This window comes from Bubalus bubalis, chromosome 2 (assembly GCF_019923935.1).
Source record: "Bubalus bubalis isolate 160015118507 breed Murrah chromosome 2, NDDB_SH_1, whole genome shotgun sequence".
Classification (NCBI taxonomy): Eukaryota; Metazoa; Chordata; class Mammalia; order Artiodactyla; family Bovidae; genus Bubalus; species Bubalus bubalis.
Window position 1 is genome coordinate 39,843,422 of NC_059158.1, and position 26,450 is coordinate 39,869,871.

The following is a 26,450-nucleotide window of genomic DNA, read 5'->3' on the forward strand; positions in this document are numbered from 1 at the left end:
GTGGTTCTCAAAGCAAATCATTTAATTTACTTCTGAAAATCAGAAAGCTCTGTCCTCTAGAGTCAGGGCCATTATTTCAGGCTGAGACAGCAGGCCAGCTTGAGGAGCCTGAGGGGGCACAGACCAGCTACTTGAGAAGAACTACAGCAAGATGAACTTGATGACCGTTAATGTCTTCAGTCAGAAATCTCAACTTTCCTTCCGGCTTTTTAGGAGATGACCTCCACATTGCATTAATTTCCTTCCAAGCCAGAAATTCTCCATCTTTTTCTAGTTAACAGGGATGTGTTTACCTAAAGGAAGACTCTGGAAATGCGCGATTGAGAGCTCCGTGTCTCACTCACCATTTCATGTAAGGAGATCTAAAAACATTACCTTCAGTTCCTACTGCAATACTGACAGGCAATAAGGAATGTGATCAGTGTAAAATCAATTAATGATACTAGGTATGGCAATGCATTCTGGTATTGATACTTCTAACTCCTTTCTGCCTAAAACACCTATTGATTGCTATCAACACTATACACATAATCTTTAATGGTTAAGACTAAAATACAAGAGCAGCCACCATTACTGAAGATCTACTATGAGAGCTTTATGTGTATGATTTCTTTTCTTTCTTCAACTTATGAGACTTATCACCTCATTTTACAAATGATAAACAAATTTTGAGAGGTTACTGAAAATCGCTTTTTGAGAGAGCCAGGCCAGGATTTGCAACAAGATCTGCTCTAGAATTCTGTTTTAAAAACTATGTCACTACATGTTATAAGTTCCAAATCTATGTTTCTCTTTCTCCACATTTCATTCAATGATATGTTCTGTACTGTCTGGTTAAGAGCATAATTACAATAAAATATGATAAGCAATAATATTTTTGTATTGAAAAGCAGGCTTCAGGATCTAAAGGATGTAGTTAAGTCCTAACTCTATTACTTACCAGCAATATTACCCCAGGAAATATATTTAAATTTCTGAGTGCCTGTCTTTGTTAACTGTAAAAGAGGAATAACTATCATGTAGAATTGTTATGAAGATTAAATATGCATGCATGTAAAGAATATTGAATGGTGCCTGGTAATGCATGCACTAAATGGTATTATTTTTAGATACACAAAATAGGATGACAACAGAAAGGATGAAACAGATCTGCCAAGATGAAGGACATGAGTCCACGACCTTCAGGAAGGGCTCCTAGTAGTTTCAGTGTCTACGCTGAGCACGCAGTCCCTTTCCTAAACCCTCAGGAAGACCCAACAAGCTCGAGACTCATTCCTGGATGTGACCTGAACACCTTGGTAGTGTGAACAGTAAGCCCTGGCCTGAGGACAAGACTAGAAGGAAAAAACAAAGACCAGAGTAACTGTGTGTGTGAAATACTGGACCTGAAATCAAAGGGCTCTGCGCGTTTTTCAGGTTTCTGGCTGGGGTCAAGATGGTGCTCAATTGCCCACTGGTCAAGGCAGGACAGTCGCTCTCACCCCAGGGCAGTTCTATTCTGTCTCAATCAGGAATACCCAGCGGAGCTTGGGGACTGGACACAGGAGGGATGGAGCAGGTCAGGACTATCTCACATAGCCCTGCCGCAAACTGGTCATTGGGAACAAGAGAATAAAATTAAGTTCTTCAGCGTGCAATGCCTAGACTGAACGCCTCTGAAACCAAGCACAGACAGGCCTGCCTGAGGTTTTAACATCAAAACCATGAGCATTTAAAGGGGCTGGGGTTTCAGGGTAAATCTGTACACAGAGATGGTTTGTGCTATTTCCACCAGGGAGTTAAAAGGATTTTTAAAGTTATGAAAAATACTCTGACTTCGACCTTTAGAAAAACAATATGCTTATTTTGACTCTTTCAAATATAACCCTTAAGATACTTTAAATAGCAAGCAGCATTACTTAAAAAGGCGAATACTGTTGAAAATAAATTAAGCTACAGGGTAAGGGAGCAACAGGCCTTTAGAGCCCTCTTTAGAGAGCTACAAGATTCATGACTTCATGCTTAATAAAAATGTCACAGATGCACAAAGATCTCTGGGATATTCCATGTATCTGAAAAGAATGATTTCAGTACACACCGTGGCTTTAACATGAATGAAAGGAAATAATTTTCTAAAACTAGTAGGATACTATACTAGTCAAAGCTGATTACCTGTACTTCATTTACCTTCAGTCACATTATTCAAGTAATGTTTTTTTTTAGTGGGCCCACGACTTACACGAATTAGCCACAAGCTATACTAGGCATTGATTTGCATTTTCTGCATGCTTTAGACCTTAATAACATCCTTCAGACATTAGGAAGTAGGTACATTTTGATGTCCACCTTCTTGGTTCTAGCTGCCAGCATTAACTCAGCCAATTTGACCTCCAAGAGCACTACTCTGACCTCGGCTCACACTCCACTCCCAATTCTAAGCACATAATACATCACTTCACAAATGATGGAAGAAATCAGACAGCACCCTGGCAAGGACACCACATTAAAACCAGCAGCTAATGCCTGTGAATAATTCCAGTAAGAATGAATCCAGGTAAGAATGATGTACGTACCTGTACCACAGGATCTTTTGGTTGGTGTGATTAACGAGACATGAGCTGTATCTGTGCATGGCCCACCTAGAAACAGAAAGGCAGGCACAAACGTCAGTTCATATCCTCTGCATACCCAGAGGGGCTGTCCTGGATAAAGAGAAACCTAAAACGGAAGGGATCAGCCTGTAAGCATGCATAAAGAGGAGCAGTAGGAAAAGATGAAGATGGTGATGATGGTGGTGGGTTAATTTTTAGTTCAGCAATTCAGTCTAACGGCCCATATTCTTTCTATATTGTAACATCATTTTCATTAAAAAAAAAAAAAAAAAAGAAACTGAATCTCACATAATATTAAGATATTAAAGAACAAAATTTTAACTAGAATTTTCATCTGGGTAAGAGTAAATTACCCGTAAGTTTGGGGAGATGAACTTTCCACACAGCAATAAGCAGCAGTCTCCTTCTTAGGTTTATCTCAGTGGTCACCCCACCTTTGAATTTACTGCAAAACTGGCCTTATTTAAAATAGGCGGGGAACCTCCCTAAAGAACAAACTACTTATCAGAAAAGCTAAGGATCATTTTAATATTTAAAGACAGCACTGCTAACCAAGAAATAATATCTAGTTTAATTATAAAAATATGACACAAAGAGGGCCTTCATGGAATTTTCGTGGCCCAGGGAGCTGATGGATAGGTATAATTCAAGAGTATGAGAGACACAATCAGTCAGTGGGTGAAGACTTGAAACGCAATCATTTCATTCTACAGAATCAGGACCACAAATTCTTAAGCTGATATTGATATATACTCCAACACCCTACCTTCTGAAACAGGAAGTTGCCTTATAAACTTGAAGACCAGAAGTTTTTGACACGCACTGGGTGGGCCAATAGTGGTGATCATTAAGGAATGGGACACACAAGCAAATGTTACATAGATATTTTGAAAAGTCTCTCCAGGTGACTAGAATGAAGGAAAACATGATTATTTAGCATAACTGTTTATCACCTATGGGGCTTCTCTGCTGGCACAGTGGTAAAGAATTCAACTGCCAATGCAGGAGATGTGAGTTCAATCCCTGGGTCAGGAAGATCTCCTGGAGAAGGAAATGGCAACCCATTGCAGTATTCTTGCCTGGAAAATTCCATGGACAGAGGAGCCTGGCAGGCTACAGTTCTTGGGGTCGCAAACAATCGGACATGACTTAGTGACTAAACAACAACAATATGTCATCTATGACCAGACTTCCTATCACTGAAGTTACTCATCAAAAAAGGAGGAAATGAAAGAACTCAGACTTTGTGCCACCAAGATCCATGGATTTAGGACCCTAGATATCCCACCAAAGAAGTTCATCATTGCTCTACTCTTTCCTATACCAAGGCCTAAAACGGCAGCAAACTGCAGTGGGTGTAAGGAGATGCAGAGAGAAAACAGTAAAAGGCGGGAAAATCAAGCAAGCATGATGTTAAGGTCAAAGAGCGCCTAGCAAATATCTTGATGTGTCACCACAGGTTAGTCTCATGCTCGAGGGCTTATAATCTTATTAGAAAGACAAAATTTGTGTACTTATACAAAGAATAATACATGACAGCAATAAAGAGCTAGATGCAAAATGATCAAGTGCCAAACAATATGGAACAAGTAATAAATGCTAAATGTAATCAGGAAGAAGGATTATTCATCATTGGCCAGCATTACCTGGAAATACTTCTCAAGAATTTGAAAATGAGGCAAGAATAAATTAAAAGTTACAAAGATCAAAAGAAGAGGGCAAGAAAAACTGACAAGTTTTCTACAAATGTCACATTCAGCAGAGAAAGCTTAACATACTAAAATCCCAGAGGTCCAAATGAGCACTGCTGCTGCTAAGTCACTTCAGTCGTGTCCGATTCTGTGCAACCCCATAGACGGCAGCCCACTAGGCTCCACCATCCCTGGGATTCTCCAGGCAAGAACACTGGAGAGGGTTGCCATTTCCTTCTCCAATGCATGAAAGTGAAAAGTGAAAGTGAAGTCACTCAGTTGTCTCAGACTCTTGGCGACCGACCCCATGGACTGCAGCCTACCAGGCTCCTCCATCCATCGGATTTTCCAGGCAAGAGTGCTGGAGTGGGGTGCCACTAGTGATACGAGAATAAGCAACATGGAGAGACACTGATTGCAAGGAAAACTAACACAGACCCCATATCCTCAAAACCCGTTGGGCACTAGCTCTGTAGCTCCATAAAATGTTATAGCTTCTGTTCCCAGGTGTGATTTTTTTCGGCTTTTGTTTTTGTTCTTTTGTTAAATGAATAATTCTTATTTCAGGGGAAAAAAGCAGTTAAGTCCTACAACTACTCTTTTTTTTTTGGTCAGCTGTTTTTTAAAATAAATTTATTTTAATTGGAGGCTAATTACTTTACAATATTGTAGTGGTTTTGCCATACACTGACATGAATCCGCCACGGGTGTACACGTGTTCCCCATCCTGAAGCCCCCTCCCACCTCCCTCCCCATCCCAATCTCTGGGTCATCCCAGTGCACCAGCCCCGAGCACCCTGTCTCATGCATCAAACCTGGACTGGCAGTCCATTTCACATATGGTATCATACATGTTTCAATGCCATTCTCCCAAATCATCCCACCCTTGCTCTCTCCCACGGAGTCCAAAAAACTGTTCTATACATCTGTGTCTCTTTTGCTATCTCGCATATAGGATTATCATTACCATCTTTCTAAATTCCATATATATGTGTTAGTATACTGCATTGGTATTTTCCTTTCTGGCTTACTTCACTCTGTATAATAGGCTCCGGTTTCATCCACCTCATTAGAACTGATTCAAATGTATTCTTTTTAATAGCTGAGTAATATTCCATTGTGTATATATACCACAGCTTTCTTATCCACTCGTCTGCTGATGGACATCTAGGTTGCTTCCACGTCCTGGCTATTATAAACAGTGCTGCGATGAACATTGGGGTACACGTGTCTCTTTCAATTCTGGTTTCCTCAGTGTGTATGCACAGCAATGGCAGTTCTATTTCCAGTTTTTTAAGGAATCTCCACACTGTTCTCCACAGTGGCTGTACTAGTTTGCATTCGCACCAAGAGTGTAAGAGGCTTAGATTTTCTCCACACCCTCTCCAGCATTTATTGTTTGTGGACTTTTGGATAGCAGCCATTCTGACTGGCGTGAAATGGTACCTCATTGTGGTTTTGATTTGCATTTCTCTGATAATGACTGATGTTGAGCATCTTTTCATGTGTTTGTTAGCTATCTGTATGTCTTCTTTGGAGAAATGTCTGTTTAGTTCTTTAGCCCATTTTTTGATTGGGTCTTTTATTTTTCTGGAATTGAACTGCAGGAGTTGCTTGTATAATTTTTAGATTAAATGTCAGTTGCTTCGTTTGCCGTTATTTTCTCCCATTCTGAAGGCTGTCTTTTCACCTTGCTTATAGTTTCCTTCATTGTGCAAAATCTTTAAAGTTTAATTAGGTCCTATTTGTTTATTTTTGCTTTTATTTATTTGACCCACTCTGGGAGGTGGGTCATAGAGGATCCTGCTGTGATTTATGTCAGATTTATTTATGTTTTGCCTATGTTTTCCTCTAGGAGTTTTATAGTTTCTGGTCTTACATTTAGATCTTTAATCCATTTTGAGTTTATTTTTGTGTATGGTGTTAGAAAGTATTCTAGTTTCATTCTTTTACAAGTGGTTGACCAGTTTTTCCAGCACCACTTGTTAAAGAGATTGTCTTTTCTCCATTTGATACTCTTGCCTCCTTCGTCAAAGATAAGGTGTCCATAGGTGCATGGATTTATCTCTGGGCTTTCTATTTTGTTCCATTGACCCATATTTCTGTCTTTGTGCCAGTACCATACTGTCTTGATGACTGTAGCTTTGTAGTATAGCCTGAAGTCAGACAGGTTGATTCCTCCAGTTCCATTCTTCTTTCTCAAGATCGCTTTGGCAATTTGAGGTTTTTTGTATTTCCATACAAATTGTGAAATTATTTGTTCTAGTTCTGTGAAAAATACCATTGGTAGCTTGATAGGGATTGCACTGAATCTATAGATTGCTTTGGGTAGTATACTCATTTTCACTATATTGATTCTTCCAGTCCATGAACATAGTATATTTCTCCATCTATTTGTGTCCTCTTTGATTTCTTTCATCAGTGTTTTATTGTTTTATATATATAGGTCTTTTGTTTATTTAGGTAGATATATTCCTAAGTATTTTATTCTTGCCGTTGCAATGGTGAATGGAATTGTTTCCTTAATTTCTCTGTTTTCTCATTGTTAGTGTATAGGAATGAAAGGGATTTCTGTGTGTTGATTTTATATCCTGCAACTTTACTATATTCATTGATTAGCTCTAGTAATTTTCTGGTGGAGTCTTCAGGGTTTTCTATGTAGAGGATAATGTCATCTGCAAACAGTGAGCATTTTACTTCTTCTTTTCCAATCTGGATTCCTTTTATTTCTTTTTCTGCTCTGATTGCTGTGGCCAAAACTTCCAAAACTATGTTGAATAACAGTGGTGAGAGTGGGCACTCTTGTCTTCTTCCTGACTTTAGGGGAAATGCTTTCAAATTTTCACCATTGAGGATAATGTTTGCTGTGGGTTTGTCATATATAGCTTTTATTATGTTGAGGTATGTTCCTTCTATTCCTGCTTTCTGGAGGGTTTTTATCATAAATGGATGTTGAATTCTGTCAAAGGCTTTCTCTATATCTATTGAGATAATCATATAGTTTTATCTTTCAATTTGTTAATGTGGTATATTACATCGACTGATTTGCAGATATTGAAGAATCGTTGCATCCCTGGGATAAAGCCCACTTGGTCATGATGTATGATCTTTTTAATATGTTGTTGGATTCTGTCTGCTAGAAGTTTGTTAAGGATTTTTGCATCTATGTTCATCAGTGATGCTGGCCTGTAGTTTTCTTTTTTGTGGGATCTTTGTCAGGTTTTGGTATTAGGGTGATGGTGGCCTCACAGAATGAGTTTGGAAGTTTACCTTCCTCTGCAATTTCTGGAAGAGTCTGAGTAGGATAGGTGTTAACTCTTCTCTAAATTTTTGGTAGAATTCAGCTGTGAAGCCGTCTGGTCCTGGGCTTTTGTTTGCTGGAAGATTTCTGATTACAGTTTCAATTTCCGTGCTTGTGATGGGTCTGTTAAGATTTTCTATTTCTTCCTGGTTCAGTTTTGGAAAGTTGTACTTTTCTAAGAATTTGTCCATTTTGTCCAAGTTGTCCATTTTATTGGCATATAGTTGCTGATAGTAGTCTCTTATGATCCTTTGTATTTCTGTGTTGTCTGTTGTGATTTCTCCATTTTCATTTCTAGTTTTGTTGATTTGACTCTTCTCCCTTTGTGTCTTGATGAGTCTGGCTTATGGTTTGTCAATTTTATTTATCTTCTCAAAGAACTAGCTTTTAGTTTTGTTGATTTTTGCTATGGTCTCTTTTGTTTCTTTTGCACTTATTTCTGCCCTAATTTTTAAGATTTCTTTCCTTCTACTAAACCTGGGGTTCTTCATTTCTTCCTTTTCTAGTTGCTTTCGGTGTTGAGTTAGGTTATTTATTTGACTTTTTTCTTGTTTCTTGAGCGAAGCCTATATTGCTATGAACCGTCCCCTTAGCACTGCTTTTATAGTGTCCCATAGGTTTTGGGCTGTCTACAACTAATCTTTACTGAGTAACCCCAGATAAGTGATCCTTAGGGTTTTTTTGACAAAAACATGGGGATAATAAAATTGCCTATAAACCACAAAGTTAATGAGATCATCTATATAAAAAAAGACTTCACAAACTATAAAGCTTTATGTTATATATCTTCACTGTCTCTGCCATGAGGTTTTATGAACCCAAGGGTCAAAACTCACTTTGTCATTTACTCTTGTGTCATGACTATATGGGAGAAGGCAATGGCACCCCACTTCAGTACTGTTGCCCGGAAAATCCCATGGATGGAGGAGCCTGGTAGGCTGCAGTCCATGGGGTCACTAAGAGTCAGACACAACTGAGCGACTTCACTTTAACTTTCCACTTTCATGCATTGGAGAAGGAAATGGCAACCCGCTCCAGTGTTCTTGCTTGGAGAATCCCATGGACAGAGAAGCCTGGTAGGCTGCAGTCCATGGGGTCGCACAGAGTCGGACACAACTGAAGCAACTTAGCAGCAGCAGCATGACTATATTGGAGAAGGAAATAGTAACCCACTCCAGTATTCTTGCCTGGAGAATCCCATGGACAGAGGAGCCTGGTGGGCTACCGTCCATGGGGCCGCAAAGAGTCGGACACGACTGAAGTGACTTAGCAGCATGACTGTATGGACAAAGGGCACTTAATAGTGTTCAGTAAGAGACCACTGCAAGCGACTTGATCAAATCAGGAGAGAAATATACATTTTTTAAAAACTTTTTTTAATTGAGGTTTAAAATAAAGAGAATGAAATACTAGAATGAAGTGTACAAATCTTAAGTATATACCTTAAAGGGTTTTAAACATATATACTTGTGTAACAACCACCAAATAAAAATATAGAAACATTTCTGGAATCCAGAAAGTTCAAGGGCACATTTTAAAAATACAGATTCCCAGATCCTGATTCTGGAAATTTCGATGCTCAATGTATGGCCAAGATCATTGAGTTCATACAATACTGTGAGCCACACAAAACACAAGGGTCAATAACAGCTTAACTAGCAGAATATTTGTTTAAAAGGACATAAAATAATTCATTTACTAAAATTGTTAAGAACAGAGAGAAACTAATCAAATCCCCTGAAGAAATTTGGCTGGGACTCATGAATTAACTCTCCCATGTTTACAAATGCAATCTTTACCTCATCTGTAGGTTGAAGGTTTATCCTTTTGAAAATTCCTAGTGAATGAATTTCTGTAGGTTTTGGCAAATACGCAAATAACTTTAAGGCTACCTAGCATATCTCAACATGTATCATCATGAAAGTGTTCTCCAGAGAGCTTGTTAAACTAACAACCCAATCCAATGTATTCACTACATTACAGTAAAGCACAAACAGAACCATAGTCGAGTCAAAACAAATTGACAGCAAGAGTAACCGGCAGTGATAATATATCCCAGCTTTGATAATTGGACAATATTATAAACACAGAGCTTGGAATTAAGTTTGGTCTGGCAGACTATAACCTACGCAAGTCTTTAAAATCCAGAACAGATGCATATGAGCAATGCACATATATTCTACACTAACTGTGCTATCATATAAAATTCCTATACTTTCAAATAAAAGGAGTAACCACAGGAGGTTACGATATCCACTCTTACACAATTAACTGCAAGTCAGTTGTGTTACACTGAATTCAGGAAATTAAGGGACACTCAAAGGGACCCTTTCCAGGTTTTGGTTCACAACAATAAAATTACAGCATTAGTCTTGTGTGGGTATGGCAAACCAAGTAATTCTGAGAGTTGATGGTAAGGGTCAAATTCAGGGCATCTGTTCCATAAGGGAGTGGAGCTGGCTAATGTCTGCAAGGGGGGCTGGCATATGGTCTCATAAATCATTATAAATTCTGCTCCTATTTTTGGCCTCTTCCTTCCAAGCAGCAGGATGGGCAGAGCTAATACTTGAAGAGCAAAACGAAGAAACCTTTTCAGGCCTGGGTTCTACAGGTAAATGTAAAGATGCTGTGTGTGTTGGGATCAAGAGTGGAAGGTTGGGAAAATTAATGCATTTCTAAGCACAGGACAATTCACACCATTACCCTCTATCCTATATTAATAGCAAGTGAGCTTGGAACAATGAGTTTGGGGTTGTTAAATATTAAAAATAAAATCACAGTTAAGGTTCCTTGCTTAATATGACACTCACTGGGAATTCTGAACCAGACAATATCAAGATTAACTCAGCTGAACTTTTTAGCCAATCATCATGAGTGTTTTCTGCTTTCTTTTGCTAAAGCAAAATTAAATATGTGAACTTTTTCAAGTTTCTTCATTATCTGAAGATACTTAATACTATCATTTTTCACTTGACATTATATTCAGAACTTTTTCCTAAGTTTCCACAATTCAGAGTCTGGAATTTGCATGTAAATAATGTCTGGTAGCTTGTGGCTTGTGACTTAAGTCTGAATACTCTATCTTGTCTTCTAGGGATGCTTCTATTCTTGTATCAAAGGTGTCATACATAATGCAGCACCATGGATCACATTTGCAATTCCACATGAGAGCTATGAAATGAAATTCTTCAACTGTATTCCCAACAACCAGAAATCTTTATAGCCTATGCAATAGGGCAGTGGATTTTCTTCAGGAGACTGTACTGATTTCAATGGTGTAAAGTAAAAGATGGGTCAAATCTGCATATTAACTTCATTTGTAACCTGCAAAACCAGAAGGACTGCATAAAGGTATCCTGTCAACTATCAACTTTCACATTTCAAGTAGAAGTGGCAGGAATCTTAAATTTTCTTTTTCAGCCTCCTGTAGAGTTACTGAGCATGTCAAAATACACTGAGCTTCCGATGTAGCAGTCAATCCAACTGACTGAATGGAGACTATGACTCAGGAAAAAGCCCAGAACACAAGCTGCTTTTATGCTGGCCCATCATCTTAGGCACTCAAAAATCTAAGGCTGAGTAAATACAGAAAAACAGTACTCTCCTTAACCTTGAATAGAGATTAACAATTTTCAAGAAAGGTCTTATTAAAACAGCTGTGATGAGTGGTTATTTTTGGCTCCTGATTCCACTAGTCCTCACTGGCTGCAGTTATACCCCAGCTAAACCACATCAATTAGGAAAAATGGTCTGTCAAGGAGTCAGTCAGCTAAAAATTGCCAGAAGCTCGATAATCAAATATTCTACTATCAGCTCTTTCATGGTAACTGCAAAACATTAGAACACAAAAATAGCCATTCTTTTTGTAGATTTATAACACTTCAATATTCCTGCTTAATTAACATGACATTTACATAACAGTATCTAATTAATTTCTAACTAAAGGCACTGTGGGCTAATTAGAAATGCATCATCCTTTTTTAACCAGCTTGTCAATTCCACTCTGTCATAATCTGGACATTGTTTACCTTTGCAACATCTCACTTTCCCAGGCTTGCTGTTCAAAAGGTGATTTCGGACAACAGAATTCAAGAGCTATAATTCTCTCCTCACTCTAGAGAGTCATATTTTATGGAGTGTTTTTTTGATGAGCCACTTAAAAAAAAAATCTATGCAATGGAGATAGTGAAATAAACTCAACACTGTCTTCTGATGTGGCCATATTAAGAATGCAGAACTCTTTTAAAAAATATACAAAGAATGTATATTCCTTCAGCAATAAAACATTTCTTCTATAAAAGCCTTCAAAATACACTTAAAAGAGTAAATGGTAAAACATGAATATTAGGGATAGATCAAGATGCACAAGAAAATAAGCCATCTCTTCAGAAAAGAAAACCCTATCCCACTTTACTCTAAACCAGCAATTCTCGAACTGTTTTAACCAGAAAGGACACACCTAATCTGTCTACATAATTGAGTTTGAAAAGCACCATCGATTACAAACAAGGATACATAAAGATATAACAAGTGGGAATCCAAGTTTACAGAAAATCCTCAGGCCAGATAATAGCCCTCCCACTTCTCCAAATGAAATTTCCAAATTAAAACATTTACAAAACTTGTTATTCTAAGTGTTAATCTCTCAGAAGTTCTAACCCTAACTCACTGTGTGATCTCTCATACCATTTGGATCTGAATTAGACATTCATGAGCACGGATTTCCGAAGTGGGTACAGAAGCTGCTATTGGTAGCTCCCTGTTCTGTTCATAAAAGGCCTCTCAACAAAATTTCAATATCATTCCACCCCCCACTCTCCTAAATAATTGTAGCTGGGCAGCTCTGCAAATATTGTGTGTATATGTGTGTGTGTAAGTGTGCTTATTAGCCTATTTGCACAACAGAAATACAATTTAAAATTCTCCCACATCACCTTCCCCAGGGAACACCACGACAAGCAAAATGAAATCAGGAATACTTTGCATTTGCACAGCATTCAAAGACACTCGTACAGGAGCATGCATGGACATCCCTACGGGGTCCCTGGGACATGTTCTGGAAGAATGCTCTCTTGACCCCAGCAATGACATTAGTGGCATGAGTTTTTTTTTAGTGGCAAAGTTTTATGCATCTTGATACTCTAGCATATTAGCTGTTCAATATGTTTTTCACTACTGAATGCAAATGATTCAGGCCAAAATCAATTATCACACATACATAGCTATTCAGAAGGGAAATTGAACCATTAATAAACAGTTGACTTTCACCATATTTACATGCTTTAATCTAACATGGTAGTTCTCAAACATTTGCGTCTTAGGATCTTTTTACACTTAAAACATGAAAGACCTTTTGTTTATGTATGAAGTGATGAAGTGAAGTCGCTCAGTCGTGTCCGGCTCTTTGCGACCCCATGGACTGTAACCTACCAGGCTCCTCAGTACATGGGATTTTCCAGGCAAGAGTACTGGGGTGGGTTGCCATTTTCTTCTCCAGGGGATCTTCCTGACCCAGGGGTTGAACCTGGGTCTCTTGCATTGTAGGCAGATGCTTTACCGTCTGAGCTACCAAGGAAGCCCTTTGTTTATGTAGGTTATAGCTATTGATGCTTACCGTATTTGAAATTAAAACTGAAAAAAAATTGTAAATTTTCATTTAAAATTCACAAAATAATTACATGTCAACATAAAACATATTTTTTATGAAAAATAACTACACATTTCTAAAAAATGAAAGCAGCCTTGCTTAAAGGAAGAAACCTAGGTTTTCACATTTGCATTCAATCTGTTACAATGCATCACTCATCTGAAACATATGAAGAAACACTGCACTCACACAGATACATACTTGGAAAGGGGAGGGCCTGGTGGACCTCATTAATGGGTCCTGGGTACCCCTACAGGCCTTTGGACCACACTCTGAGAACCACTGGTATAGAACAAAATGGGTTAATATAATTTCCAAGTTCTCCACACTTTGTTCACATGCCAACTGACTTACTCTAGTCTTGCAAAGACCAATCAATGCACTAGTACAAATAACAGTCAAAGGTTTGCCTATTCTCAACAAAGCATTAATATTTAAATAACATTAAATATTTTGGTGCTATATTGTCGAGTTATAAAACCACCAGCCCTGGAGGCTACTCTAGGTCCTTTGCAGTTCTACAAAATTTTAGAATCAGTTTGTCAATTTACCTACACACACACACACAGAGGAAGTAGACTGCTGGGTTTATACTGAATCTTTATTTTGAAACAACATCTTTACAATACTGAGTCTCCTGACCCATGAATCCATGAAGGCAAGGAATAGTGGAATAAACTCTACAATTATAACTTCAACCCAGACCATTCTATTTCTGCTACTTATGTAAGAAGAGTAAAACCATGTTTCATGTAACTCAAGGATTCTGAGCAGTTAAATGTTTGATTTCAGTTTTCAAATGTGATCTCTTACCTACAGCCCTTATAACCAAGGAAGAGCATCCCATGTACACACACACTGACCACCAATACTCCAAACTGTGATAATGTCCAACAGAAATGAACACTGAAATTCTTAAGACACCACCATCTCGAGGTTCAAAACTAGCTAAGAATCCTTTTTTGAGAGGTCAAAATATCACCTGGTGAATGAAGTCAGTTCTATTTTTAGACACTTTTGTTTCTGTCCGTGACAAAGCATACTTAATATGGATATGAAATCAGGAGCTGTCACTTCTCCAATTTAGACTTCAGTTCTGACTATTTACAGGCTTAACTAAGGCCCAACTCAGATTTCTACATTTGCATTATACCATCAACATGAGCATGAATCTCATAACAACATTAATGAAGAAACCACTCAGCATTACAAGAGCTTTTATTTTTTTGACATAATTTAGCTACCAAGAGTGTTTTCATCAATCTTTTCCTGTGTCTACAAATCAAAGAATGCACTGCCATCCTCAGAAAAGTGACTTGTGCATGTTCTCTGTAAGAGCTTCAGAAAAAATAGAAAAATACGTCTGTTTAGGCCACAGGTATCGTCCCATGGGCATGTAAAAAGAATCTTGAACATAGGTACCCCTCTTCCCTGACTCATGCTGAGTCTCTCCTATAAGTAGTTGTACCACAGCTGGCAAATGTGACAATGATCAAAAGGAACTGTAGTCAAACCTCTTTGTTTTGTAGAAATAAACACTAGCAGGGCCTACTAATAGGACCTTTCTTTGCAAACAATAGTTGAAAATGTCATAATTTGAATTATGTAAAGAAGTGTTTATACTGGTATTCTGGAATTTTAAAAATTCCTTACCAACATGGCATCCTATTGTTTATTAAATCTAAAGAATTACCCTTTTGACAGATCAAAAAGTGAAACGTTTTATGAAGTAACATATGAACACAAAATATAAAGTTATATGTAGCCTTTTTTTGGCATGGGCAACTGAATTTTCAGCGAGTTCACAAACACCACCAAAATATATTCACTTAAGTTTAAAATAACACGCAGAATGATGCTCCTATAATAATATGGTATTTTTCCCTAGCCAAACACGCCTGTCATAATAAAACTTAGATTTAATTTAAAATCAGCAGTGTCACGTATTACCAGTATCTACACAAAATAAAAACAGTATGACAGCTGCAAAGGGCTAAAGTTATGTGAAGTGTGGTTGTTCACGGTGACCTTTACTTTCACAGCCAAGTATAGAGCATTTCATTTAATAAGAACATTAAAAAATCTGCATTTGCAAAGAGGGGGCAGAGATGATGCTACTTCAAAACCTAGTATGAATATCAATAACTGTATAATCTCATTAAGTGCCTGAGGAAACCTTTATGGGAAACTAACCTTTCAGATTTGTGGGCTTCTTAAGGAACCCTTGAAAAACGGGTGCTTAAAGTGTGCCAGTCTCTCTTGCAAAGGGGAAGTCTGAAGGGGGAAATTCAGGTGATAAAAGAAATACCTATCGGCAAAACTTGCTGTTTCACAACAAGCAGGTGGCTATTTGCACAGTTAAAACAACAAAAAAGCCAAGTCTCATTATTCTAAAAGCTCTGTTAAAAGAGATGACCTGTCACCACCACAAGACAACCAGATTTCAAAATTAGGGAGGAAAACTGCGTTTCTGAGTTAACTTCATCTTGAGGTTACTGAATGGCACAGAAAATAATAAAGAGTATTACATAGCTGCTCAAAATCCTGTTCAGGCAATGTGACGCCCTTCCTCAGTGTATCAAAACACATGAGCACATGAATGTTCTCCAAAGTATAAAAAACTAATGAACTTTTCTAAATATTTAAGTCATTTACTGAATATTGCCTAGCTGGCTGTTATGGGGAAGAGCAAAGCAGAATAAAATCAGGTCTCTGCTAATTTTGAGTTTAGCCTCTCAACTGGTACAGAGATGACATTCTCATGTCAATGAGGTGACCAACACAATACGTCATTAACATGTTAAGGGAAGAAGTTAGAACTCCTTGAAGGAAGCAAGTGTGGATGAAAGGGTTCTGAGGTAGGTCTCCACAAGCGCGAATAAAAACAGCAATATGTGCTGCCACGGTGTCTTTGCGGGACAACAAGAATCTGGTTTCAGTTCAGAGCTAAGTATCAGTGCTGGGAAAGGCAGGGAGGTCAAATACAATGAGGTTCCAGATTATATGGGGGAAGGATTTCTGATAAAAGATTAAGAATCTGGATGATCAAATTTAGGCAGTGATGAGTCAGTGAAATAATTCCCTTTTTTATTTAACATAATATCAATGGGAGATTCATCTGACAAGTTTACGGACTAGGACAAGATTAGAAGCAAGAACGGTCTAAAGATTATGGCTAGGATTTCCCTGGTGGCCCATGGTTAAGACTCTGTGCTCCCAAAGCAGGGGCCCTGTGTTCAATCCCTGGTCAGAAAACTAGATCCCACATGCTGCAGTTAAGACCTGGTGCAACCAAAGAGAAAAATAAATATTTTAAAAAATAAAGACTATGGCTGTAATCCTATGAAAACACAAAGGTGGAAATGACAACTTCCAAGATCTTTAATATTTCTCTACTGAGCTAACACTAGAGGATCACAAAGACACATTAGGAAATATAAAAAGCATGAGTGCAATTAAGAAAAAGATTTAAATTGTGAATACCTAAAGTTAAGAGCACCTTTAATAGAAGAAATTTTAAAAATAAGAACAATATGTATAACTTCCCGCCAATAAATTTTAAAATGTAAAGGAAATAGGTATTTTTATAATAATACTACCAAAACTGACTTTTAAATAAGGTCGGAAATATAAATAGTCCAATATCACATATTAAGCCAATCAGTTTTATGAATAAGTTCTTTAAGTTTTCAAAGAATAGATACATAGTGCCAGAACATAAGACAAAAAGCTTGTGTTAGGGCACAGGAAAAGATGAAAAACTTTCTGTGAGATTAATGCAACTAATACCTAGACAAGAATAGCATGCCCACCATATATAAGCACATACATACACAAAATTAACTCACTTATTAAAAAGGTACTGAGAGAGTCATTTCCTAGGCAGGCTGATAGGAAATCTAGGGGTCCCCAAGGAGAGAGGGGTCTCCAAATGGAAGAAATAGCCTGCAAGTGTCAGACATTTTTATCTCTCTTAAGCAGCAGGAGGAAACAAACTAGCAATATTTTTTCCTTCTCTATACAAATTTAAAGGGAGGTTTCTCTTAAAATACTGTGTTGCCATAATGACACCTGGTTTCGCCTGAAGTTAGCTATTCTTGAGCCTAGAGATAACCAATGCCTTTTTCTTATGGAAATGTTTGTCTTAAGCTATGCTAATGTACTATGCCTTTACCCCAAACTCTGTTTCCAAGTAGGTTCCGCCTCTTGGCCCAGAACCTACTTGACAAACCAGTATGTTATACTCAGATATTGTTCCCCTAATCTATGTAAATGAAACTATTTGTATGGTGGTCTGCCCTTTTTTAAGATTCAAGTTAATCATTTTATGGCCCAGGATAAACCATTTGGTGCCAAGATTATCCCAAAATGCATCTTATGGGCCAGGGGCCTGGTGCCATTCTGAATTTTAAGACATTCCTTTCTTTCATTAACAGACTGCTAGTGACTATATAACATCCAGCTGAAGACTAGCAGGGGGGTACTCTTTCTGTCCCCTTCTGATGCCTAATGTCAGAAGCTTTCTCTGTCTCCTTTATACTTTAATAAAACTTTATTACACAAAAGCTCTGAGCAATCAAGCCTCGTCTCTGGCCCCGGATTGAATGCTTCTCCTCCGGGGGCCAAGAATCCCGGTGTATTCGCGTGATTCAACAACAACCTTTCAGTACAAAATATAAAATAAAATTAGCATTTTGAATTCATCAGTACTGAAAGACCTGAGAGAGCTTATCTAAGGAATGCAAAGGTGGTTTAACACTGGAAGTTTATTAAATTGAGGGATTACATATTAAAGGAGAAATCTATATGATCATCTTAATAGATGTGGAAAAAGCATTTTCTAAAATTCAATATTTCTGAGTTAAAAAAATTAGCACACTACAAATAAGTTTCTTAACCTGATAAATAATATCTACAACAAACCTGCATCACCTGGTTTATAATAGTAAAATATCAGAAATAATCTAAAAAAAAGAGGAAATAATAATAATAGAGAATAAATACTACACAGCAGTTTGAAAAGAATTGGGCTGACCTGGAAAGATTTCTTATTATATTGTTAAGTAAGAAAGCAAGTTACAAAACAATATGTATAGTATGTTCTCATTTGTATAAAGAAAACCTTGTATTTATGTACATGTATACAACTGCATATAAAAAGAATATATAATCGAAAATAAATACACAGTGTAAATAAATATACTCTTCAAAGAGTGGGAATTTGAGGCGGGGAGAAGGGGTGAAGGTATTAAATGAGTATTTTCACCTTCTATTCTACATAAACCTGTCTTTGCTTTACTTGTATATTAAAAAAATGAAATTAAAACTTAAGACAACAAAGTGGCCAGCAAATAAGCAATTTAAAAGTCCTGGTTTTGCTTTAATTTTGACTCTATTTTTAGACTACAAAAACAGCCAGATGACACTAAAGTGCCTGAACAAGTTCTGATCCAGCTAACATTGTGGGATAGAAATAATTTCCATTAAGAAAACACTGCTAAACTGCTCAAGTCTTTCTGCATTTTGACCAGGATTCACTTAATGATCCCATACATTGATTCCTAGTGACTTACAACCATTCAATTCAATACAGCATATAACTGTAGATTATCAGACTGTACTGCAAAGTATCAATCTTTTTAGAACACAGCCCTAATAAAAACAGCATGTTTTATAGAATCAGCTTCAAGATAAATAAATGCACTGGAAAAAAATACCTTTAAATTAAAATCAAAAGAGACATTTAAATTTTCAGCATTCTTCATTATGGGAAAGAATTTCCCACTTTGAGACTATTATATATCAGAAAAGCTCCATCTGTTGTATAATTATCTCTGATAAATGGCCTGATGCTCCAAGCTTCATTAGAGAAAAGGGAAGGGAAAGACACATACAGAGAGAACTGTAAATAAATCTCCTCACCATATTTCACTTAAAACCAGCCCAGCAGGAAGTCATAAAATATTTTTTAATAGGTAATATTTTCTAAATGTTCTACTAGAATAAGTCAGCTGGTTTTACACACTATCCGGTCTTCAAGTAGGCATAGTCTGAAAAGAGAAACTAGCTTTACTTAGCAATAATTAGAAATTTAATTGGTAAAAACAGACAAAAAGTTCAGCCACTCAGTGGCAGTGATTATTAATTTTCCAAGGGACTGCTTTGTCAGACAGGAATCAAGACTAGCAGCCAATGAAGCCCTATGCACGTTCAAAGACCCAAAGGCAGTTTAGCAAGGAAATCTGTTAAAACGCACCACCATTTTATTTTTTAAATGCCTGGGGAAGCTAGGCTATGACCAGGAACCAGTTTCCAAGGAAACAACAGAAATCTCTTTGTTTAACAAAATTAATTTAACCACAGATAAAGAATGCTCTCAAATTTCTATTTTGGGAATCACTGTTACATTAAAGGAAAATCCAGCCAGCACTCGGAAATGAGGCTTTATTCATTAGAAGTCTTCACTAACATTCAGGTTAGTACAGTTCTCACTTTTTCTGTATACTTTCTTTTGGTTACAACAAAATCATCTCTTGTGTATATTAATATGTAGTAGAGAAAAACAGGGAAAAAATATTTCAGCACTATGGATAATTTAAAAAGGCCCAGAGCTGACTTCTAGCCCTGTCATGTGACTCAAGGCAGGTCACCATTCAAACCTTTTCCTCGTCTGGAGAATAAGGAAGAGACGATGTGCCCTGCCTATATTGCACCGTCAGGACAGTCCCAGAAAAATGTTTGTCAAAGGGCTCTGTAATACAGGGGTTGACGGACTTTCTCTGCAAGGGACCACTGGGTCTCTGTAGTAACTACCCAATTCTGCTGTTAAAACGCAGAAGCGGCAACAGGCAATACATAAATGAATGAGCATGGCTGTGTTCCATTAAAAATGTATTTAAGAACATCGGAATTTGAATTTCATATAATTTTCACGTGTTGTAAAATTACTGTTCTCTTGATCTTTTTCATTTAAAATCACTCGTAGCTCATGGAACATACAAAAACAGGTGATGGGCCAATTTGGCCTGTGGGTTACAGTTTGCCAACTTCTCTTATAAACTATAACTTTTTGCATGTATGGGTTGCTGTTTATCTCTTAGTATAAGAGTTCAGAAAGTGTTCTGTATGAGGAGGGCCCTCTCTGTTAGATTAGAACGTCAGAATATTTAAGAACAAGTCCATTTCTTGCCATTGCCCTTCCCTAGTAGCAAAGGTCAGTTCCCTTCCTCTCCTGCCTAGAAAGAAACAGACAAGCCAGCTCTCTACCAACACCTGAACTTCCATCCACTATGCAGTGGGACTGGCCAACCTCCCCTTCCCCCAAACAAAAACCCCCACAAACCCTAGCTAAATAGGTATGTACATCGTAAGGCTCCCAAACAGGTCACGAGTAGGGATGTCCAGGCCATTTAAGAGAATAACAACAGAAAACCTAATTTATAGGAGAAATAGAGAAAAATGTCTTCTAAAAAATCTTTTAAGTCCAATCTTGTGAGACTCTCACTTGAGGTGACCAGTCAGCTGCCCATCTTGTTAAAGCTGTCAGGGCAGATGCATTGCAACTCAAGATAAGATAGTGAAAGTGATTGTCAAGTACAGTGAAGACCCAGGTGCGAGTAGACAGCCTGATCCATTAACACCTTCAACTGTGACCCACCTAGAAGAACAGTGGGGGAAGAGGCAGCAGGGGGTTGCGGACATTAACAGTATCCTCTAGAGAGCAGAACTCCCTACCATGCAACCACCCTGATGGCTTTAACAACTAGCTCCAATGTTCAACCCCACAACCTGACATTATCTTCTCTTTCTTCAAAAGTTGGCTCAAGAAACAAGTACAAACCACAATTCAGCACCTCAATGGAAAACCTGGAAATTGGCAGAAAAATAATTAGGTAGTAGCAAAAGCATTAAGAAATAAATGTAATTTTATTCAAGTGTGCAACACTGTCCTCTGTAGTCCTTTCTACTACAAATCATCACACAGAGAGGCAGCTACTCAGTGGCAGCTGGCAAGCCAGGCTGCTCTGGGATCTTGGGCAAGAGATACAGAATCATCCAGGGCCTCCATTTCCACATTTGCAAAACAGGTACGGTCACAGGACCCACCTTACAGGGTATTATGATCAGGAGGCAGGTTAATACAAACAAGTATCTGGAACAGTGCCTAATACTTGTAAGTGCTCTGGTGATACCTATTACCACTGTTATAGCGTTTAAATATTATGACAAGTCCTTTTGGTCACTGTTAGCATTTTGTTTACACTGTGTTTTGAAAATGTTCCTAGTGGCTAAAGGTCCATGGAATCTTCTGCAGACACACATAAGATGGGATAGGAAGAGACGCGTGTGCTCAGACAAAAAATATCACTTGGAGCTTTTGGACACCTGTTTTATTTGACCTTCAGTCAAGGAGTTTTAACAAATTCTTTTAACAAATTCAAAAATCTGCCCTGTTCTCTGCTTTATACACTCTTAACCAAGAGTTCTTATCTCATATGCAGTCTTTTTAAAACTGTATGAACGCACCCAGACTCTTGCCACGTGTTATGTTCATTTAACAGTGAGAAGCAGAAAGTAGATGTAAGCAATACTCATGCTCTTGATTATTAGGAAAGAAGACACGGCACTTCTGGTCCTACACAGTAACAACAGATTCATAACTACTGTACAGCTTACAAATTAGGCTGTACTTGGATTTGGAATTCCAAACCCATTTTCCAACCCTAACCCACACCTTACTTCTCCATAACTCTGTGGGGAAGCTAAGGGTCAACAGATGGAATTCTGATCTCTTAAGAATACTAAAAGATTAATATACGTAATCCCCTGATGCCTCTTCTTCCACCTAGGTACATCACAGTTGAAGAACTATGCAAGATGTCAATGGATCAGGCTATCTCCTCTCACCTGAGTCCTCACTGTACTTGGCAATCATTTTAACTATCTCCTGTTGACTTAAAATGCATCTGCCCTGAGAGCTTTAACAAACCTTTCTTTTCTTATCCCCATAACCCCCAACCACAAACCAGGAACACATCTCCTCACTCTAGCATAGTTTTCAACCTAGGTGAGATGGCAAGACCCACGTGTGAAAGCTTTTGCAAACGGCATGCTTCTTAACCACTATTTCTGCTACTGCCTCCCTTTTACTCTAAAATTCTTATGCACCTGTCTAGGAGAACAAGTCTGAATCTCAAGAAGAGGCGTATATATTTGAAACAGTGACCTCCTGGTGGACAGAGACATTAATCTTACTCATTTCAGTACCCAGCACTTAACCAAGTGTCATTTAGCAAAGTCTGCTAAATGAAACCACTGAAATAGTTTATTAAAGAGTTTATTAGATAACCAATCATACCATCACCAAACTGAATATTTCTTGTCAATTTACAGCTTCCTGCAGCATTTTCAGGAGAAGGCAATGGCACCCCACTCCAGTACTGTTGCCCGGAGAGTCCCACGGATGGAGGAGCCTGGTAGGCTGCAGTCCATGGGGTCGCTACAAGTCGGATACGACTAAGCGACTTCACTTTCACTTTTCACTTTCATGCATTGGAGAGGGAAATGGCAACCCACTCCAGTGTTCTTGCCTGGAGAATCCCATGAACAGAGAAGCCTGGTGGGCTGCAGTCCATGGGGTTGCACAGAGTCAGACATGACTGAAGCAACTTAGCAGCAGCAGCATTTTCACAATGTTGAGGCAATATGCTATGATTGTTGAAAGTGAGAGGGACAGAATAGGATAGTTATACAGGTAGCTGTAGGAGTCCCAGTAGGGGACTACAGCTCGAGAGGGAAACCTAGGGAGACCACTGTGAGTTAATGATAACTCAAGAAAGTTACCAGAAAGAACGTCGTGGAACAAAGCAGGCTTCCTTAACTATAATGCTAAACATAAAAGCACGAGATATGCACCAGGTCATGAGGTAGAAGAAAAATGTTACAACTCCTATTGATCTGAGTAAGCATCATGATAATCCTAGTTTGACCTCACAAGGTCAGACACTCTCCTGTCCAATATGAAGGAGGAGCAAGTGATATAAGACTGACTCTACTCAAAGAAGGCAGTCTTTTCCCCCTCCCTCACTTTCCCTTGACTATATCACTGTAGCCCACTTAACCTTCGAGGCAGAGCTCCCTCACCTGTCTGCCTGCATCTCTCTCACAAGCATCCTATATTAATAAATCTACTTCTTGCGTATCACTTTGCCTTTTGCTGAATTCCTTCTGCACTGAGACACAAAGAACCTGAGCCTCAGTTAAGTCCAGACGCCGAGTGAGTGATTCTAATTAAAAGACCATGGGTTCAAATCCCAATCAGGGTTTTGGCTGGGTTCAAGTCCCAGCACATGTGTTCAAGTTCCAGTCTGAGGTGCACGGTTTCAAAGGTACAGGCCTTGAAAGTTTCACAGGCTCTGGAGCCAAATCAGTGGGTTGGAGCATGAGCTACACCGGGAAGCAAGAGCTCTAAACTTCAGATAGAAGTTACTGAACCATTCTACGCAACTGCCTCATCTTTAAAAATAGGGTTAATTAATAAAAGCACCTACCTTATAGGGTATTGTGAGAATTGTATGTAAAGAGCTCAGAAGACAGTCAAACACTTCATAAATACAAGTGAACATTTTCATTATTATTAACAAAGCCCATACCATACAATGAAATTTGTTCCTTGGCTTTTATGACCTTGAAAGTGAAAGTTACTCAGTCATGTCCGACTCTTTGCGACCCCATGAACTATACAGTCCATGGAATTCTCTAGGACAGAATACTGGAGTTGGTGGCTTGCCCACTATTATTCACCCCCTCTCTGACTTCTTCAGTTGCTTACTCTGTTCTGGTTTCTGTCAAAGTTCTAGCATCACTGCTTTTCTTTCTTCTCACTCTTGGCTATCTCACTGAACTCCTAAGGCTTCACCTATCATCTGCGTGGGGATGAAGCCAACCTTGACTTCTCTCTCCTGAGCTCCAATTCAGACTGCCTAGTTGAACACTTAAGTCATCACTATATCTCAGATTAGCAAATCTCCTTTCTCTAGGTCTTTGAAAGGCCAAGATTTATAATAATGAGCCCAACAAGAACTGGGAAATGAGATTAGCTTCTGAGAGTTTCACTTAAACAGTTAAAGCAGTGATGTCTCCAGAAAGAGAATGGATCTGAAACTCGTTTTGGGTTGGCCAAAAGGTTCATTCATGTTTTTCCATAACATCTGACAAAAAAAACTAAACTAACTTTTTGGCCAACCTGACAGAGCCACACATCCTTCATCAGACTTAAAGTATTTATGTGTATCAAAAGAAAAAAACGTGGCAGTCTACAGAAAACTAGAATGGCAAGTTATAGAAACACAGGAAGTGCTATGTCCCAGGGGCTCACAAGCTCAGGGCAGGTCCAAGCCCAGGGACAGGAGGGGGAAAAGGGTATGAAGATGGAATCTTGTGCTGAACACAAGACCTTCCCTGTATGTCCTTAGAGTCATCTGACAATTAGGCTCACTCAATTAAAATTTCACTTCATCTAAGCCCACTTGCTCTGAGTCCATACTTTGCTATTTGTTATGTAAATCCTTTTTATGGATCTGCTTCCCAAACAGATCTGACTCCAGAGAAAATGTTTTAGTCATATAGTCACATGGATATAGTGTTTTTATTTCCAATCCCTGTTACAAGGATTTTTCATGATGAATTAATCAAGTAACTTTTGGTTACCCTGTTAAGTTTCCACATAACCTTAATTACAGAGAAAAGAGCTGATCTTACCAACATGTTGTTGTTTGATCACTAAGTCATGTCTGACTCTTTGCGACTTCATGGACTGCAGCACGCCAGGCTTGCCAACATGAATATTTCTATTCTCTACGGCAGTTACATTTCATATTATGAATAAACTGATTAAAAGCATGAGTTCTGAAGACAAATGCCTAACTTTGGATCCTGTTCTGGTTTCTACTAGTTTGTTTTGTGTGTGTGCTTAGTCACTCAATCATGCCCAACTCTTTGGGACCCTCTGGACTGTTGCCCTTCAGGCTCCTCTGTCCATAGAACTTTTCAGACAAGAGTACTGGAGTGGGTCGCCATTCCCTCCTCCAGGGGTCTTCCCAACTCAAGGATCAAACCCATGTCTCCTGTGTCTCCTGCACTGCAGGCAGATTCCTTACCTGCTGAGACACTGGGACTCATGAGCAAATTACTTGATAATTTTGTGCTTGTTTCCTTATCTATAGAATGGGGATAGTGAGTATTCACACCTCAATGAGCTGTCATAAGGAATAAAAGAGAAAATACACGAAACATATAGAACAAAGTCTTGCACATAAAAAGTGCTCAATTAAAAAAAGCTGTTGTTATCTCAGAGCAGCTCTCAGGCTGCTCAAGTTGTTTTGATCCTGGCCTGATCCTGATGTGTGGATCCAATCAAATGCTGTTCCATAAAATGAGATCCTGATCAGCTCCAACCTTGCCTCAGTCAAGGAGTCCTTAACCTAAAGGTCAGAGTGAGCTTTAGAAAAATTTTTATTCAAAACTGAGTATAAATGGATGGTGTGTATTTTTCTGAGACAAGGGGTCACAGCTTCTCAATAACCCCAAACAGATTTTTAAATATAAAACAAAGCCTACTGTCTCAATATCATCACTACCACTTTCATCTATTCTTCTCTTTTTATATAATTTCTCACCTTCTCCTGGCCTCTTTCAACAGTTTACAACAATTTAAAAATTCTCTCTATGCAATATTATCTAGTATAATCCTTCCCTTTTTCAATACTGCCAGGTTACTTCTCAGAATAACTATGGTAATATTACTTCCTTTGCTCAAAAACATGACTACTGTCTTAACATCCAAGCATCTTCACGGAGCACTCAAGCCGCTATGGCCTGGCTATACTCTGTCCAGCCTTGTCCTCCATAAGTGGCCCTAAAGGAGTGAGTCACTTGACACTGCACACTCCATGCAACTTTCCTCCATGTGTCTGTCTTCAAACCAGTAAACCAGTAAATCAACACCCTCCTTCAACAGTCCGTGTCTTTAACACATGGAAAAGGACCATTAAAATGGGTGCACACAACTGTGTACCCGGGTTTCTCAACTTCGGCATTACTAACGTGTCAGGCTGCGTAATTCCTTGCTGTGGAGGGCACAGTGTCAGAGGTTTACAGCACTGGGGGGAGGGGGAGGAGCAAAATCACTCCTAGCTGAGAACTGCTAATTTATTATAAGA

General features: G+C 38.5%; 1 protein-coding gene across 4 annotated transcripts in view; it reads right to left on the reverse strand.

Annotated features, from left to right (window-relative positions):
* ZFAND3 (zinc finger AN1-type containing 3) overlaps positions 1 to 26,450 on the reverse strand; it is a 327,210-nt gene that overhangs the window by 48,704 nt on the left and 252,056 nt on the right. For 3 of the 4 annotated variants that reach the window (XM_025261049.3, XM_044938343.2, XM_044938345.2), the window contains exon 4: positions 2,553 to 2,618. The exons of the other annotated variant lie outside the window; for it this stretch is intronic. In XM_025261049.3, coding sequence (XP_025116834.1) covers positions 2,553 to 2,618 — 66 coding nt within the window. The remainder of the gene's footprint in view (positions 1 to 2,552; positions 2,619 to 26,450) is intronic. 4 annotated transcript variants of the gene reach the window in all.